Raw genomic sequence first — 18,952 nt, 5'->3', positions numbered from 1 at the left:
ATGGACAGAACCAAGGCCTTGCATGGTCCTCGGACCCAAGCCTATGGGGAAACCAAGTACAAAGATGATGACATCTTAAAAGTAATGGACAGAACCAAGGCCTTGCATGGTCCTCGGACCCAAGCCTATGGGGAAACCAAGTACAAAGAAGAAGACATCTTTAAAGTAATGGACAGAACCAAGGCCTTGCATGGTCCTCGGACCCAAGCCTATGGGGAAACCAAGTACAAAGAAGAAGACATCTTTAAAGTAATGGACAGAACCAAGGCCTTGCATGGTCCTCGGACCCAAGCCTATGGGGAAACCAAGTACAAAGATGATGACATCTTAAAAGTAATGGACAGAACCAAGGCCTTGCATGGTCCTCGGACCCAAGCCTATGGGGAAACCAAGTACAAAGAAGAAGACATCTTTAAAGTAATGGACAGAACCAAGGCCTTGCATGGACCTCGGACCCAAGCCTATGGGGAAACCAAGTACAAAGATGATGACATCTTAAAAGTAATGGACAGAACCAAGGCCTTGCATGGTCCTCGGACCCAAGCCTATGGGGAAACCAAGTACAAAGAAGAAGACATCTTTAAAGTAATGGACAGAACCAAGGCCTTGCATGGTCCTCGGACCCAAGCCTATGGGGAAACCAAGTACAAAGAAGAAGACATCTTTAAAGTAATGGACAGAACCAAGGCCTTGCATAGTCCTCGGACCCAAGCCTATGGGGAAACCAAGTACAAAGATGATGACATCTTAAAAGTAATGGACAGAACCAAGGCCTTGCATGGTCCTCGGACCCAAGCCTATGGGGAAACCAAGTACAAAGATGATGACATCTTAAAAGTAATGGACAGAACCAAGGCCTTGCATGGTCCTCGGACCCAAGCCTATGGGGAAACCAAGTACAAAGAAGAAGACATCTTTAAAGTAATGGACGGAACCAAGGCCTTGCATGGTCCTCGGACCCAAGCCTATGGGGAAACCAAGTACAAAGATGATGACATCTTAAAAGTAATGGACAGAACCAAGGCCTTGCATGGTCCTCGGACCCAAGCCTATGGGGAAACCAAGTACAAAGATGATGACATCTTAAAAGTAATGGACAGAACCAAGGCCTTGCATGGTCCTCGGACCCAAGCCTGTGGGGAAACCAAGTACAAAGAAGAAGACATCTTTAAAGTAATGGGCAGAACCAAGGCCTTGCATGGTCCTCGGACCCAAGCCTATGGGGAAACCAAGTACAAAGAAGAAGACATCTTTAAAGTAATGGACAGAACCAAGGCCTTGCGTGGTTCTCGGACCCAAGCCTATGGGGAAACCAAGTACAAAGATGATGACATCTTAAAAATAATGGACAGAACCAAGGCCTTGCATGGTCCTCGGACCCAAGCCTATGGGGAAACCAAGTACAAAGATGATGACATCTTAAAAGTAATGGACAGAACCAAGGCCTTGCATGGTCCTCGGACCCAAGCCTATGGGGAAACCAAGTACAAAGAAGAAGACATCTTTAAAGTAATGGACAGAACCAAGGCCTTGCATGGTCCTCGGACCCAAGCCTATGGGGAAACCAAGTACAAAGAAGAAGACATCTTTAAAGTAATGGACAGAACCAAGGCCTTGCATGGTCTTCGGACCCAAGCCTATGGGGAAACCAAGTACAAAGATGATGACATCTTAAAAGTAATGGACAGAACCAAGGCCTTGCATGGTCCTCGGACCCAAGCCTATGGGGAAACCAAGTACAAAGAAGAAGACATCTTTAAAGTAATGGACAGAACCAAGGCCTTGCATGGTCCTCGGACCCAAGCCTATGGGGAAACCAAGTACAAAGATGATGACATCTTAAAAGTAATGGACAGAACCAAGGCCTTGCATGGTCCTCGGACCCAAGCCTATGGGGAAACCAAGTACAAAGAAGAAGACATCTTTAAAGTAATGGACAGAACCAAGGCCTTGCATGGTCCTCGGACCCAAGCCTATGGGGAAACCAAGTACAAAGATGATGACATCTTAAAAGTAATGGACAGAACCAAGGCCTTGCATGGTCCTCGGACCCAAGCCTATGGGGAAACCAAGTACAAAGATGATGACATCTTAAAAGTAATGGACAGAACCAAGGCCTTGCATGGTCCTCGGACCCAAGCCTATGGGGAAACCAAGTACAAAGAAGAAGACATCTTTAAAGTAATGGACGGAACCAAGGCCTTGCATGGTCCTCGGACCCAAGCCTATGGGGAAACCAAGTACAAAGATGATGACATCTTAAAAGTAATGGACAGAACCAAGGCCTTGCATGGTCCTCGGACCCAAGCCTATGGGGAAACCAAGTACAAAGATGATGACATCTTAAAAGTAATGGACAGAACCAAGGCCTTGCATGGTCCTCGGACCCAAGCCTATAGGGAAACCAAGTACAAAGAAGAAGACATCTTTAAAGTAATGGACAGAACCAAGGCATTGCATGGTCTTCGGACCCAAGCCTATGGGGAAACCAAGTACAAAGATGATGACATCTTAAAAGTAATGGACAGAACCAAGGCCTTGCATGGTCCTCGGACCCAAGCCTATGGGGAAACCAAGTACAAAGAAGAAGACATCTTTAAAGTAATGGACAGAACCAAGGCCTTGCATGGTCCTCGGACCCAAGCCTATGGGGAAACCAAGTACAAAGATGATGACATCTTAAAAGTAATGGACAGAACCAAGGCCTTGCATGGTCCTCGGACCCAAGCCTATGGGGAAACCAAGTACAAAGAAGAAGACATCTTTAAAGTAATGGACAGAACCAAGGCCTTGCATGGTCCTCGGACCCAAGCCTATGGGGAAACCAAGTACAAAGATGATGACATCTTAAAAGTAATGGACAGAACCAAGGCCTTGCATGGTCCTCGGACCCAAGCCTATGGGGAAACCAAGTACAAAGAAGAAGACATCTTTAAAGTAATGGACAGAACCAAGGCCTTGCATGGTCCTCGGACCCAAGCCTATGGGGAAACCAAGTACAAAGATGATGACATCTTAAAAGTAATGGACAGAACCAAGGCCTTGCATGGTCCTCGGACCCAAGCCTATGGGGAAACCAAGTACAAAGATGATGACATCTTAAAAGTAATGGACAGAACCAAGGCCTTGCATGGTCCTCGGACCCAAGCCTATGGGGAAACCAAGTACAAAGAAGAAGACATCTTTAAAGTAATGGACGGAACCAAGGCCTTGCATGGTCCTCGGACCCAAGCCTATGGGGAAACCAAGTACAAAGATGATGACATCTTAAAAGTAATGGACAGAACCAAGGCCTTGCATGGACCTCGGACCCAAGCCTATGGGGAAACCAAGTACAAAGATGATGACATCTTAAAAGTAATGGACAGAACCAAGGCCTTGCATGGTCCTCGGACCCAAGCCTGTGGGGAAACCAAGTACAAAGAAGAAGACATCTTTAAAGTAATGGACAGAACCAAGGCCTTGCATGGTCCTCGGACCCAAGCCTATGGGGAAACCAAGTACAAAGAAGAAGACATCTTTAAAGTAATGGACAGAACCAAGGCCTTGCGTGGTTCTCGGACCCAAGCCTATGGGGAAACCAAGTACAAAGATGATGACATCTTAAAAGTAATGGACAGAACCAAGGCCTTGCATGGTCCTCGGACCCAAGCCTATGGGGAAACCAAGTACAAAGATGATGACATCTTAAAAGTAATGGACAGAACCAAGGCCTTGCATGGTCCTCGGACCCAAGCCTATGGGGAAACCAAGTACAAAGAAGAAGACATCTTTAAAGTAATGGACAGAACCAAGGCCTTGCATGGTCCTCGGACCCAAGCCTATGGGGAAACCAAGTACAAAGATGAAGACATCTTAAAAGTAATGGACAGAACCAAGGCCTTGCATGGTCCTCGGACCCAAGCCTATGGGGAAACCAAGTACAAAGAAGAAGACATCTTTAAAGTAATGGACAGAACCAAGGCCTTGCATGGTCCTCGGACCCAAGCCTATGGGGAAACCAAGTACAAAGATGATGACATCTTAAAAGTAATGGACAGAACCAAGGCCTTGCATGGTCCTCGGACCCAAGCCTCTGGGGAAACCAAGTACAAAGATGATGACATCTTAAAAGTAATGGACAGAACCAAGGCCTTGCATGGTCCTCGGACCCAAGCCTATGGGGAAACCAAGTACAAAGAAGAAGACATCTTTAAAGTAATGGACGGAACCAAGGCCTTGCATGGTCCTCGGACCCAAGCCTATGGGGAAACCAAGTACAGAGATGATGACATCTTAAAAGTAATGGACAGAACCAAGGCCTTGCATGGTCCTCGGACCCAAGCCTATGGGGAAACCAAGTACAAAGAAGAAGACATCTTTAAAGTAATGGACAGAACCAAGGCCTTGCATGGTCCTCGGACCCAAGCCTATGGGGAAACCAAGTACAAAGAAGAAGACATCTTTAAAGTAATGGACAGAACCAAGGCATTGCATGGTCTTCGGACCCAAGCCTATGGGGAAACCAAGTACAAAGATGATGACATCTTAAAAGTAATGGACAGAACCAAGGCCTTGCATGGTCCTCGGACCCAAGCCTATGGGGAAACCAAGTACAAAGAAGAAGACATCTTTAAAGTAATGGACGGAACCAAGGCCTTGCATGGTCCTCGGACCCAAGCCTATGGGGAAACCAAGTACAAAGATGATGACATCTTAAAAGTAATGGACAGAACCAAGGCCTTGCATGGTCCTCGGACCCAAGCCTATGGGGAAACCAAGTACAAAGAAGAAGACATCTTTAAAGTAATGGACAGAACCAAGGCCTTGCATGGTCCTCGGACCCAAGCCTATGGGGAAACCAAGTACAAAGATGATGACATCTTAAAAGTAATGGACAGAACCAAGGCCTTGCATGGTCCTCGGACCCAAGCCTATGGGGAAACCAAGTACAAAGATGATGACATCTTAAAAGTAATGGACAGAACCAAGGCCTTGCATGGTCCTCGGACCCAAGCCTATGGGGAAACCAAGTACAAAGAAGAAGACATCTTAAAAGTAATGGACGGAACCAAGGCCTTGCATGGTCCTCGGACCCAAGCCTATGGGGAAACCAAGTACAAAGATGATGACATCTTAAAAGTAATGGACAGAACCAAGGCCTTGCATGGTCCTCGGACCCAAGCCTATGGGGAAACCAAGTACAAAGATGATGACATCTTAAAAGTAATGGACAGAACCAAGGCCTTGCATGGTCCTCGGACCCAAGCCTATGGGGAAACCAAGTACAAAGAAGAAGACATCTTTAAAGTAATGGACAGAACCAAGGCATTGCATGGTCTTCGGACCCAAGCCTATGGGGAAACCAAGTACAAAGATGATGACATCTTAAAAGTAATGGACAGAACCAAGGCCTTGCATGGTCCTCGGACCCAAGCCTATGGGGAAACCAAGTACAAAGAAGAAGACATCTTTAAAGTAATGGACAGAACCAAGGCCTTGCATGGTCCTCGGACCCAAGCCTATGGGGAAACCAAGTACAAAGATGATGACATCTTAAAAGTAATGGACAGAACCAAGGCCTTGCATGGTCCTCGGACCCAAGCCTATGGGGAAACCAAGTACAAAGAAGAAGACATCTTTAAAGTAATGGACAGAACCAAGGCCTTGCATGGTCCTCGGACCCAAGCCTATGGGGAAACCAAGTACAAAGATGATGACATCTTAAAAGTAATGGACAGAACCAAGGCCTTGCATGGTCCTCGGACCCAAGCCTATGGGGAAACCAAGTACAAAGAAGAAGACATCTTAAAAGTAATGGACAGAACCAAGGCCTTGCATGGTCCTCGGACCCAAGCCTATGGGGAAACCAAGTACAAAGATGATGACATCTTAAAAGTAATGGACAGAACCAAGGCCTTGCATGGTCCTCGGACCCAAGCCTATGGGGAAACCAAGTACAAAGATGATGACATCTTAAAAGTAATGGACAGAACCAAGGCCTTGCATGGTCCTCGGACCCAAGCCTATGGGGAAACCAAGTACAAAGAAGAAGACATCTTAAAAGTAATGGACGGAACCAAGGCCTTGCATGGTCCTCGGACCCAAGCCTATGGGGAAACCAAGTACAAAGATGATGACATCTTAAAAGTAATGGACAGAACCAAGGCCTTGCATGGACCTCGGACCCAAGCCTATGGGGAAACCAAGTACAAAGATGATGACATCTTAAAAGTAATGGACAGAACCAAGGCCTTGCATGGTCCTCGGACCCAAGCCTGTGGGGAAACCAAGTACAAAGAAGAAGACATCTTTAAAGTAATGGACAGAACCAAGGCCTTGCATGGTCCTCGGACCCAAGCCTATGGGGAAACCAAGTACAAAGAAGAAGACATCTTTAAAGTAATGGACAGAACCAAGGCCTTGCGTGGTTCTCGGACCCAAGCCTATGGGGAAACCAAGTACAAAGATGATGACATCTTAAAAGTAATGGACAGAACCAAGGCCTTGCATGGTCCTCGGACCCAAGCCTATGGGGAAACCAAGTACAAAGATGATGACATCTTAAAAGTAATGGACAGAACCAAGGCCTTGCATGGTCCTCGGACCCAAGCCTATGGGGAAACCAAGTACAAAGAAGAAGACATCTTTAAAGTAATGGACAGAACCAAGGCCTTGCATGGTCCTCGGACCCAAGCCTATGGGGAAACCAAGTACAAAGATGAAGACATCTTAAAAGTAATGGACAGAACCAAGGCCTTGCATGGTCCTCGGACCCAAGCCTATGGGGAAACCAAGTACAAAGAAGAAGACATCTTTAAAGTAATGGACAGAACCAAGGCCTTGCATGGTCCTCGGACCCAAGCCTATGGGGAAACCAAGTACAAAGATGATGACATCTTAAAAGTAATGGACAGAACCAAGGCCTTGCATGGTCCTCGGACCCAAGCCTCTGGGGAAACCAAGTACAAAGATGATGACATCTTAAAAGTAATGGACAGAACCAAGGCCTTGCATGGTCCTCGGACCCAAGCCTATGGGGAAACCAAGTACAAAGAAGAAGACATCTTTAAAGTAATGGACGGAACCAAGGCCTTGCATGGTCCTCGGACCCAAGCCTATGGGGAAACCAAGTACAAAGATGATGACATCTTAAAAGTAATGGACAGAACCAAGGCCTTGCATGGTCCTCGGACCCAAGCCTATGGGGAAACCAAGTACAAAGAAGAAGACATCTTTAAAGTAATGGACAGAACCAAGGCCTTGCATGGTCCTCGGACCCAAGCCTGTGGGGAAACCAAGTACAAAGAAGAAGACATCTTTAAAGTAATGGACAGAACCAAGGCCTTGCATGGTCCTCGGACCCAAGCCTATGGGGAAACCAAGTACAAAGATGATGACATCTTCAAAGTAATGGACAGAACCAAGGCCTTGCATGGTCCTCGGACCCAAGCCTATGGGGAAACCAAGTACAAAGATGATGACATCTTAAAAGTAATGGACAGAACCAAGGCCTTGCATGGTCCTCGGACCCAAGCCTATGGGGAAACCAAGTACAAAGAAGAAGACATCTTTAAAGTAATGGACAGAACCAAGGCCTTGCATGGTCCTCGGACCCAAGCCTATGGGGAAACCAAGTACAAAGATGATGACATCTTAAAAGTAATGGACAGAACCAAGGCCTTGCATGGTCCTCGGACCCAAGCCTGTGGGGAAACCAAGTACAAAGAAGAAGACATCTTTAAAGTAATGGACAGAACCAAGGCCTTGCATGGTCCTCGGACCCAAGCCTATGGGGAAACCAAGTACAAAGATGATGACATCTTAAAAGTAATGGACAGAATCAAGGCCTTGCATGGTCCTCGGACCCAAGCCTATGGGGAAACCAAGTACAAAGATGATGACATCTTAAAAGTAATGGACAGAACCAAGGCCTTGCATGGTCCTCGGACCCAAGCCTATGGGGAAACCAAGTACAAAGAAGAAGACATCTTTAAAGTAATGGACGGAACCAAGGCCTTGCATGGTCCTCGGACCCAAGCCTATGGGGAAACCAAGTACAAAGATGATGACATCTTAAAAGTAATGGACAGAACCAAGGCCTTGCATGGTCCTCGGACCCAAGCCTATGGGGAAACCAAGTACAAAGAAGAAGACATCTTTAAAGTATTGGACAGAACCAAGGCCTTGCATGGTCCTCGGACCCAAGCCTATGGGGAAGCCAAGTACAAAGATGATGACATCTTAAAAGTAATGGACAGAACCAAGGCCTTGCATGGTCCTCGGACCCAAGCCTATGGGGAAACCAAGTACAAAGAAGAAGACATCTTTAAAGTAATGGACGGAACCAAGGCCTTGCATGGTCCTCGGACCCAAGCCTATGGGGAAACCAAGTACAAAGATGATGACATCTTAAAAGTAATGGACAGAACCAAGGCCTTGCATGGTCCTCGGACCCAAGCCTATGGGGAAACCAAGTACAAAGAAGAAGACATCTTTAAAGTATTGGACAGAACCAAGGCCTTGCATGGTCCTCGGACCCAAGCCTATGGGGAAACCAAGTACAAAGATGATGACATCTTAAAAGTAATGGACAGAACCAAGGCCTTGCATGGTCCTCGGACCCAAGCCTCTGGGGAAACCAAGTACAAAGATGATGACATCTTAAAAGTAATGGACAGAACCAAGGCCTTGCATGGTCCTCGGACCCAAGCCTATGGGGAAACCAAGTACAAAGAAGAAGACATCTTTAAAGTAATGGACGGAACCAAGGCCTTGCATGGTCCTCGGACCCAAGCCTATGGGGAAACCAAGTACAAAGATGATGACATCTTAAAAGTAATGGACAGAACCAAGGCCTTGCATGGTCCTCGGACCCAAGCCTATGGGGAAACCAAGTACAAAGAAGAAGACATCTTTAAAGTAATGGACAGAACCAAGGCCTTGCATGGTCCTCGGACCCAAGCCTATGGGGAAACCAAGTACAAAGAAGAAGACATCTTTAAAGTAATGGACAGAACCAAGGCCTTGCATGGTCCTCGGACCCAAGCCTATGGGGAAACCAAGTACAAAGATGATGACATCTTAAAAGTAATGGACAGAACCAAGGCCTTGCATGGTCCTCGGACCCAAGCCTGTGGGGAAACCAAGTACAAAGAAGAAGACATCTTTAAAGTAATGGACAGAACCAAGGCCTTGCATGGTCCTCGGACCCAAGCCTATGGGGAAACCAAGTACAAAGATGATGACATCTTAAAAGTAATGGACAGAATCAAGGCCTTGCATGGTCCTCGGACCCAAGCCTATGGGGAAACCAAGTACAAAGATGATGACATCTTAAAAGTAATGGACAGAACCAAGGCCTTGCATGGTCCTCGGACCCAAGCCTATGGGGAAACCAAGTACAAAGAAGAAGACATCTTTAAAGTAATGGACGGAACCAAGGCCTTGCATGGTCCTCGGACCCAAGCCTATGGGGAAACCAAGTACAAAGATGATGACATCTTAAAAGTAATGGACAGAACCAAGGCCTTGCATGGTCCTCGGACCCAAGCCTATGGGGAAACCAAGTACAAAGAAGAAGACATCTTTAAAGTATTGGACAGAACCAAGGCCTTGCATGGTCCTCGGACCCAAGCCTATGGGGAAGCCAAGTACAAAGATGATGACATCTTAAAAGTAATGGACAGAACCAAGGCCTTGCATGGTCCTCGGACCCAAGCCTATGGGGAAACCAAGTACAAAGAAGAAGACATCTTTAAAGTAATGGACGGAACCAAGGCCTTGCATGGTCCTCGGACCCAAGCCTATGGGGAAACCAAGTACAAAGATGATGACATCTTAAAAGTAATGGACAGAACCAAGGCCTTGCATGGTCCTCGGACCCAAGCCTATGGGGAAACCAAGTACAAAGAAGAAGACATCTTTAAAGTATTGGACAGAACCAAGGCCTTGCATGGTCCTCGGACCCAAGCCTATGGGGAAACCAAGTACAAAGATGATGACATCTTAAAAGTAATGGACAGAACCAAGGCCTTGCATGGTCCTCGGACCCAAGCCTATGGGGAAACCAAGTACAAAGAAGAAGACATCTTTAAAGTATTGGACAGAACCAAGGCCTTGCATGGTCCTCGGACCCAAGCCTATGGGGAAACCAAGTACAAAGATGATGACATCTTAAAAGTAATGGACAGAACCAAGGCCTTGCATGGTCCTCGGACCCAAGCCTATGGGGAAACCAAGTACAAAGAAGAAGACAGCTTTAAAGTAATGGACAGAACCAAGGCCTTGCATGGTCCTCGGACCCAAGCCTATGGGGAAACCAAGTACAAAGAAGCATCACTGGAATCCCCTATATCCCAGTCGATTGCTCAGATGGATTGCTTAGAAATCATCAGCCTTGGACGATATTCACGCGCTTATCACAGAATATCCAACTGATATCTCGGTTAGTTTTCTTAAGTTTGACTTATTATGAATTATCGACGTAATGCCTGGTAGTGTTGAAAAATTGGAGTTAGTCGAATTATGCTTCAAGCCATTCGGCTCTAAATACTCTCGAAGAAACGCACACATAGGGCACACCCATTCAAGAAACAGTGTTGTCAAAGAAACGGTGTTCAAAACAGGTAAAGAAATTTCCATTATTGTTATGAAGAAGAGATAGTACAGCGTACAATGAAAAGCTGGAATCAGCCTACGTTGAAGCCTACTACACAAGCAAGAAAAAGAAAAATACAAGAAAGCCGGAGAAAGCCGAGGAGGTATGTCGGAGGAGAGGTTGGCTACAGCTAAGAGACCTTATTCTTCCCCCGCACCCTTACCTGCCCATAACTCAGGCAGCCAAAGAGACCCAACTTGAACCTGACACCGTTGAAGAAAAGGTGTAGGGAGTTGGAGGTGGTGGGGCTCTCTCTAAATATACGCCTACCGCAAAGCAGAGGCGCTGATGGGGAAAAATCCTTCTTCTGCCGCACCAAAACTCTGGCATGGACAGAACCTGCTTCGGATTTTGACTAAAAGAGGGGAAAATTCCTTTCCCTCTCGGTGGAGATGGAGTACTCCTTTGAACTTGTGCTTCCTGTGCCCATACCTTACTATTGTAAGCCTCATGAAGACACGGCGCTTCTGCGGCGGAGGAAGTTCTTTATTCCCAACCCTCGCTTTCAACATGTTATGCCAAGAAAGGAGGACTCCGGATATGGAAGGCGTGATGTAAGAGAAAACCAAAAGGAGGGGTGTATATATAAAGCAACCTTTTCTCCCTCCTATTTATTTGAAAAGACAAGATGATGGCAGTCAACTCACGCGGCGTCCCAAGGAGCACTACTGACAAAGTGGTCTTGGCTCAACTTCCAACGTCAACTGCAACTAAGAGACTCAAGGGGCCTCATAAAGGCGCGCCTCGATCCTTGGGGCGTCAGGGAAGTACCGCATGACCAGAGGCTGCAGAAATATCTCTTAATCTGCGGGACCATTGAATTCGCGGCCCAGGCCCACTTTGCATGGAGGCCCATGGACACCCTGTTCGGCACCTCGGGAAATGCCTAATAAAAGGGGAAATCAAGTACTAATGCAGACGTTGGTCTTGGACAGAACCTAAGGCTTGCATGGTCCTCGGACTCAGGCTAAAAGGGAAAACCAAGTACTAATGCAGACGTTGGTCTTGGACAGAACCTAAGGCTTGCATGGTCCTCGGACTCAGGCTAAAAGGGGAAACCCAGTACTAATGCAGACGTTGGTCTTGGACAGAACCTAAGGCTTGCATGGTCCTCGGACCCAAGCTAAAAGGGAAAACCCGGTACCGATAAAGACCCAAGTCTCGGACTCAAGCCTAAAGGGAGAAAAGTCAAGTACATAAGATAAAACGCATAAGTCTTGAACAAAACCCAGGTTTTGCAAAGTCCTCGGACTCAGGCTGCTTGGGAAATCAACTGCCCGAATGAAGAAAGGGTTAAGTCTCACGCATCATGGAGATGGCAGAGCAACCTAATGATCGTCAACCTAAGGAGGCCATTCATCCGATGGGTAACATGTCCTCGGATAAATACCTCTCACACCTTATCGAGCATTTGACGCCCATCACTGCTAATTTTAAGATAAGTCTCTTTCCTCACTGGTCAGATTGTTATGTTGAATAATAATTTTGTTAAAATCATCGTGGCATCTTTTTATCAACGATTACTTTGGCCTTATTTATTATTGATTCAAATGCTATACTATTATGCCGAGCAGCACTTTCACATTTGTTAAAATATATAGACAAGACATACGAAATAGAGTAACAATCACTTTTATTAATATGAAAAATTGTTACAACATACAAGGAAGGGCTTAAACAAGCCTATACAAAAAAAAATGAATTGCTAAAACAATAACAACATCCGTAACACAAGTAAGTAAACCATCAGGTGTCTTTTGAATTCGCCTTCAAAGTCTTTCTGAACTCTATGCCTCAGTACTGCTCGTATCAGGAGAAGATCCTTATACAAAAATAATGAAGGAGAAGGAAGAAGAATTGGAAGACATGGAAGCACTTCAGCAAGCTCTTGTCACTGAAGAATGCAAGGGAAAAAGAAGATGGAGGACATGAGCGGGAAGGAGGAGAAGAAGAGAGAAGTAATGAAAAGAAAGTAAAAGGAGCAAAAGAGGGAAAAGGGGAGGCATATTAGGTATGCTCATGAAAGAGCAGATGGAGATGACAAGGGAGGTTTTCGACTCAGTCACACCATAAGCGAGGTATGACGAGTCCCTGCTTCGGATTTTGGCTAAAAGAACGGGGAGGCAAATCTTAAGCCTCCGCCACCCTTGCCTCGACCGAGCCATCTCGAGTTTTGTTGGGACATGGCGTTTCTGGGAAAAGAAGGGTTTGTTCATGGTGGATTACTATGAGAGAAGTATTATTGAGTAGTGAAGAGTCGGATGGAGGGAGTGGATTCTGAGAAGAACGTGAGGGATTCTGATATGGAAAGGTCACCCCCTGTCTTCTCTCTTTATATAGGGGACGAAGAAAAGGGTATGTGACACATTCAGATCCCCAGGGAAATCCAGAGTATAACGCGCCGCTTCGTTTTCCCACACTATCGGTAACCGTTACATCTAGAAGGTCTCGTAAATGGTAAGAGATTAAAGGCATGTTGCGGATAACCACGCGGCATAACGGCAACGTACGTAAATCCAGGAAAAACGGCTCGTAGACCGGGGCATTCCTCGTGGAGGTGAAGAGTCACCAACGTTGATCAGGGGCCGAATTAAATGAGCCGCAGTTAAGGCTCGATATTATCAAAACCCACCTTTCCAACCAAGACGTTGGACAGCAGGGTTTTGAGGGGCTATTGTGGGGCCCAATGGTCTATGGGCCCGGCTCGCTCGCTTATGGGGAGTCCACAGGTCACCAAACTAAAGGAGGCCAGGGCCCAAGCCCAAAAATAGTGAGCCCGATGTGGTTCAAAGATACGTCCGAGGACCGCTCAGTCCTCGGAAAGCCCAGAAGCCCACTGACGAGAATGGGATATAGGCGAACTTGAAAGATCAGAAAATATCTCACGGAAATAGTCCTTAATACCCTTCATTGACATGACACCGCCCCAAACAGAGCCGGATTTTTAGGCTTTATGGACCATCTCCCCCGATTCAGGGATTAGATTGATGGGACAGATATCTGTCCTGGAAAGATCGACCCTACACGTGGACGGGGAACAACAAACGCAGGCTAGTATAAAAGGAAAGATAAACTAATAAGGAAAGGGGGGACTCCCATCTAGCTTCTGGAGAAAGACTTGATGAAAGAGAATGTCTGGATAATACACGCCGGACTCCACATAAAAACCCCTCCGACGGGTAACCGGGGACAACACCATCGCTCCTCGGACATGATCCGAGGAGCCGAACCCTCCTAGATACAAGATTGATGGGCCAGAATATACAGCCCAAAGCTCTATCTCATATCGGTTCACCTATAGTCCGGCCCGAAATGTCGCCCTGTGACCCAACGCTGGCCTTTCAAGCCCACTCTCTACAAATATTATTGTGGGGGACCTTCCGTGTGTGAGCCCAACAACGTTGATGGGCCGATAAAGATTTTGTGTCCCTACAAATATCATTGATTTTTTTTTTTAGAGTAACATTACAGTTACAAACTTATCTACAATATTTTTATAAACTGTTGATGTACAAATTTTTATTGGTTCACATATGGGCCTATCATTTACAAAACTTTTTTATTTATCAATAATCACTCATTATATCAGCAATATACCTTTAGCACTTTCCTCATTTTAAAGGCCATTAAAAAAATTTATAGATCTAAAATCTAAAACAACATATACTAGCCCAAAAACATTTGTGCAACAACAAAAATCACCAATAGCAAAGCTAAAAAAAATTAAGTCCTATTAACCAATTTTACTCAAACAAACAACTGGTCCTTTAAAAAGTTTTAAATAGAATAATTTTGTCTTTACTTAGCAAATGCACACATCAAAAACTAAAAAAAAAAAAAAAAAAAAAAAAACCTTTGCAGCTAAGAAGTTGCCAAATTAGAGGCAGAGTCGCCCCCTTAATGCAAAGTTCTAGTTTTGTCCCTGCTCACAACCTAGACATGCATGTCATGTCACTTGGTTTTTTTTTTTTTTTTTTTTTTTTGTGGATTAAAAATGTCCCATCACAAGTCTTTTCTATTTCAGTCCTATTTGGATACCACTTATTGTTAAAAACTGAAACACATAAAATAATTTTTAAATACGTGAATAGTATCGTGAGACCCAGTTTTAAAGAAAAATTTGTTAAAATCCGTATTTGCGAGTTTCGTGAATAGTGTGCATAGGACAAAAAAAAAGAAAAAAAGAAAAAAAGAAAAAAGAGGCCAAATGCAGAAAACTTTCATTAGCAACCTTAACGTCAAGGCTTCAAAAAAACGTTTTGGCAATAACCGTTAAATAAGGAAACAACTGATAGCTGTAAGACTTCAACGTATGGAATTATTTTCTATTCAATTAGCATGAATTTGCCAACTCATGAAATGTAGACCATCAATGAGATATTATTATATTGATTGAATTTTAAATATATAAAAACGATTTCATCATTTCACTTGAATGACCATTTAATCAAAATTATGATTTTTGTAAAAATATTCAAACAGAATTGGGCTAAAGTTTCTTCCCAGCCCAAATTAAAGAGTCCAAAATAATTGAATTATACCCAACCTAATGTTTGGTTGTACAAGCCCATTAGATCCATTCATCTAACATAGCCCATTTTAGTTTCATTCAACTATTGAGCCCAGCCATTTCTCATTTCTTTCTTGGCTACTTGATCCTAATTCTTAAATTCAATCTCTGAAAAAAAAAAAAAAAAAAAAAAAAAAAACCCCTTTTGAAGCTTGAACTCAATAATGTGAAAATGTGATCCTATTCCATTTCATTAGAGTTAGCCTCAAAGTCATTGACAGGTCAAAACCCTAGCCCTAATTCTTGGCGTCCTCATTGTAATTAACGATGACGCTTCATGGATCTAGCTTCTGCTTCAATGTGAGTTCTGCTTCGCCCCCGTTAATCCTTTACTTTGCTTTTGAATAGTGCATTTTTAGGTGCTGATAGTGATAAATTGAAGTTAGAAACTATAAGAAGCTAAATTTAGTGTTTTTCTGAAGGTATACTTATCTGGGTTTTGAACCCAAATACAAAAAGGTTTAGGTTTAAGGTAAAACTATAGCATATCTTAGAATTTTTGGGTTTAGAGCTTCGGTCTATGAAAAACCCACTTTTTAATTTTTCAATTTTTGTTGCAGTAGCTTTTGGGAATCTTAATTTGTTATATCTGGGTTTTAGAAAATATTAGACAGACAAATTAGAAGAAGAAAAAAAAAAAAAAAAAAAAAAAAAAAAGAGAAAGGAGACGAGGTAGAAAATGCTTAAACTTGTAGAATTATTTTAAAAACAAAGTCATTTTTGATGACTTGTCAAGTACTACCTTAGTTGAGGTTGAAAGTGATAAGTAGTGGTGAAAGTTGAACGGTTATTGAGAAAAATTTACTTTTTGCTGTACTTATTATACTGCAAATCAATGCTTAGCTTTATTTGATATTGGAATTAGATAATTGGCACCTGTGTTTCCAATCGAGAAGTGTAGGGTTCAAATTCCCCCTCCCCCATTGTAACCACTGGAATTTATCAAGGGAAAAAAATTGATAAACTAATCATTAATGAAATAAGTCACATTTTATTCATTTGAAGAAAGATTTGTAAGACAATTTGAGTCCAAAGCTTCTGTCTCTGAGTTTATGCTGTTCATAGGTCTTTTATGAGTTTATTTAAGTTATATTTATCTATCTTAATCTTTACTTTTATAGGGAAATGTTTCTAATATCAGGGCAGTTTGTAGCTTGCCATGTTCATTTGTCAATAGTTTTGCACCACTACACCGTCTTTCAACAACTTCCTTGAAGCAATATGATTTTGTTCCAGCTAAAGGCTTTGGAAGAGGACATAAAATCCATTTTTCGCCTGATCATTGTCGCTTCAGCTTGCAAACTGGAAGATCCAGTGAGTCCTAGGCTTTGCCACAAATTTTTTTTTGGTGCTCCTTTCAGCTTATACTTATAATTAATTGTTACACCATCAGGTGTAATCACAATTTTATGTCCATTGACCATCTATGGGACATGGTTTTTCTGTCTAATTATATTCCAATTTTCTATTATCATGCCTAAGTTTTAAGCACTTCTAATTCTGTGTAATTAGTGCAGAACTCTTTCAACAAGTTTCCATTTTGCCCACATTGAGACCATGTCAAGTAACAAGTGAGGACTCTAAGGACCCCTTAAGTAGTGAAAGCATTATAATGGATGAGCAGACCTTAGAGCAGGACCTACAGATTGCCATTTCAGAAGAAAACTATGTTGAAGCAGCAAAAATTAGGGATAGCCTTAAAAATCTCCATGAGGATAGCCAGACTTCAGTATTGCTAGCAAATGCTCGATTTTATGACTCATTTAGGACTGGGGATTTAGCTACCATGCAAGCTCTTTGGGCTAAGGGGGATGAGGTCTGTATTGTGCACCCTGGTGTCTCTGGGATATCTGGTTATGATGATGTAATGGAAAGCTGGGAGTTTGTGTGGGCGGACTATGATTTCCCGCTAGAGATTCAGCTGAAAGATCTTAGGGTTCATGTTAAAGGGGATGTGGGGTATGTTACGTGCAGGGAGTTTGTTAAAACCGAAGGTAGCAAATGGGGGGTACAGTTTGCAACAAATGTATTTGAGAGGATTGATGGTCAATGGTTTATCTGTATTCACCATGCCTCGCCTATTGATTTATGAGATCAATTAATATAATTCATGATATATAATAAATTCTCTTTCATTGCATTTTGCAGTTTTGCTTGTATTTCCAATTGTGCGCTCTCCCACCTTGCCTCTCTAGGGGTTGAGAAGCTTGGTCCCTCCACTCTTGACAATTAATTACAAGTTTACAACACAACAATAAAGCTCTAGTCCCAAATAAGTTAAGAGTCAAGGTAGAGTCGGCTATGTATATTTTCCTTGTTGCCATTCTATTTTATCCAAAGTTATGTTCTCTATTACCTCTTTCATTGACATGTCATTTTTTAGAGTTCTTATTAATGTTATTTTTGATCTATTTCTACCTTTCTTTACTCCCTCAACTTGAATTTTTTTTAAAAAAAACCCTTACTCTCTATCAATGGTGCATTATTTGCTCTCATGACAAAAATAACTCAAGCAACTCTTACTCATCTTTTCATTAATAGAGGCCACCCATATCTTTGAGCAAATGTCCTCATTTTTTGAAAATGCCACTTTGTATTATAACTTAACGATCATCAAAATACAGAGCATCAAAATACAGGGCTTCCAAGGCCGGTTGAGGGGATTCCTCTAAATGATGACTGCATTTCCATATATTTTCACTTTAGCATTCTTATTTGAACTACTTGCATTTTATGAATATGTTGTTTCTTAATAGCCCAACATTTAGTATTATTGAGAATAGATGGTCTTATATAATTTTTCCTTTAACTTAATAGGTATTCTATGATCACATAGTACTACATATGTGCTTCTCCACTTTATGCACCTTCCTCTTATTTTATGATTCAATTATTGATACAAGTTATTGAAAGCTCTCACTCTTTGGTATCTCTTGACTATCAAGTCTCATAGCCCCTTCATCTTTGTTTCTTGTTTTACCAAATTTATATTCCATGTAGTTTATTTTAGTCTTAATTAACTGAAAGCTTTTAGATTCTAAAGTGTCTCACTAAATTTCTAACTTGACATTGATCTCGACAATCAATTGCATACTAATTTTATCCGCAATGAATTGTAAGCTAGATTGTATAATCCATGGTACTTCAGCACAAAATCTCTCCTTTCACGGCCATGACATGATATCAATATTTTTAGAAAAAGAAAACGAAAGACATTGATTTCATTGAGTTTAGATGCCATTCACCGGCTAAAAGAGACCGCCCATGGAAGTTCTAATATTATTAGGTTTCCTTCAGATGCATTTATGCATTCCAGCTATTTACTCTAATGCTTGGGTAATGGGCATGTCCATTGTATTTCTATCCAGAAAATGTGCACGTTATTGGCATAAAAGCCAGGCCACTTGCACTTTATGGTCAGTTTGGATGAAGGGGGAGGGCTCTACTCCTCCTCTCTCTCTCCCTTCATCCAAATGGGCCCTAAATCTAATCATGTAATGACTTCTTCAAAATTCAGTTTGTCTGAAAGATAATAAAGAAATTCTTATTCTTCCCTCACCACACAGCTTCACACCATTTATTTGTTGGCCAAAATGATAAGTCGGTTCACTGCCCCTTCTTGAAACTTGAAAGAACCCAAAACTTAGAATCTGCAGAAGGGACTTTCCACCTTCAGGAAGGATCCATATATAATCAAATTCTGCTTAAATGCATAATCAGTTTGATTTAGACCAATTTTAAAG

At 43.1% G+C, this 18,952-nt stretch overlaps 1 protein-coding gene across 1 annotated transcript; it reads left to right on the top strand.

Annotated features, from left to right (window-relative positions):
- Positions 1-15,326: 15,326 nt before the first annotated feature.
- Positions 15,327-17,349, top strand: LOC126692708 (uncharacterized). Its single transcript, XM_050388405.1, has 3 exons — positions 15,327-15,509; positions 16,331-16,523; positions 16,727-17,349. The coding sequence occupies exons 1-3, from the start codon at positions 15,477-15,479 to the stop codon at positions 17,299-17,301; spliced, it is 801 nt and encodes a 266-aa protein (XP_050244362.1). The 5' UTR covers positions 15,327-15,476; the 3' UTR covers positions 17,302-17,349.
- Positions 17,350-18,952: the final 1,603 nt, after the last annotated feature.

Source organism: Quercus robur, chromosome 7 (genome assembly GCF_932294415.1).
Source record: "Quercus robur chromosome 7, dhQueRobu3.1, whole genome shotgun sequence".
In the NCBI taxonomy this organism is placed as follows: domain Eukaryota; kingdom Viridiplantae; phylum Streptophyta; class Magnoliopsida; order Fagales; family Fagaceae; genus Quercus; species Quercus robur.
Note: the sequence above shows the minus strand (reverse complement) of the source record. Positions and strands in the feature narration are given on the sequence as shown.

What these genes read in the sequence shown, in the direction of transcription:
- LOC126692708 (XM_050388405.1), top strand. Translation starts at nt 15,477, where the DNA reads ATGACGCTTCATGGATCTAGCTTCTGCTTCAAT. An exon ending in GATCTAGCTTCTGCTTCAAT is followed by an intron (nt 15,510 to 16,330) that starts GTGAGTTCTGCT and finishes TTACTTTTATAG; the next exon opens with GGAAATGTTTCTAATATCAG. An exon ending in CTTGCAAACTGGAAGATCCA is followed by an intron (nt 16,524 to 16,726) that starts GTGAGTCCTAGG and finishes TAATTAGTGCAG; the next exon opens with AACTCTTTCAACAAGTTTCC.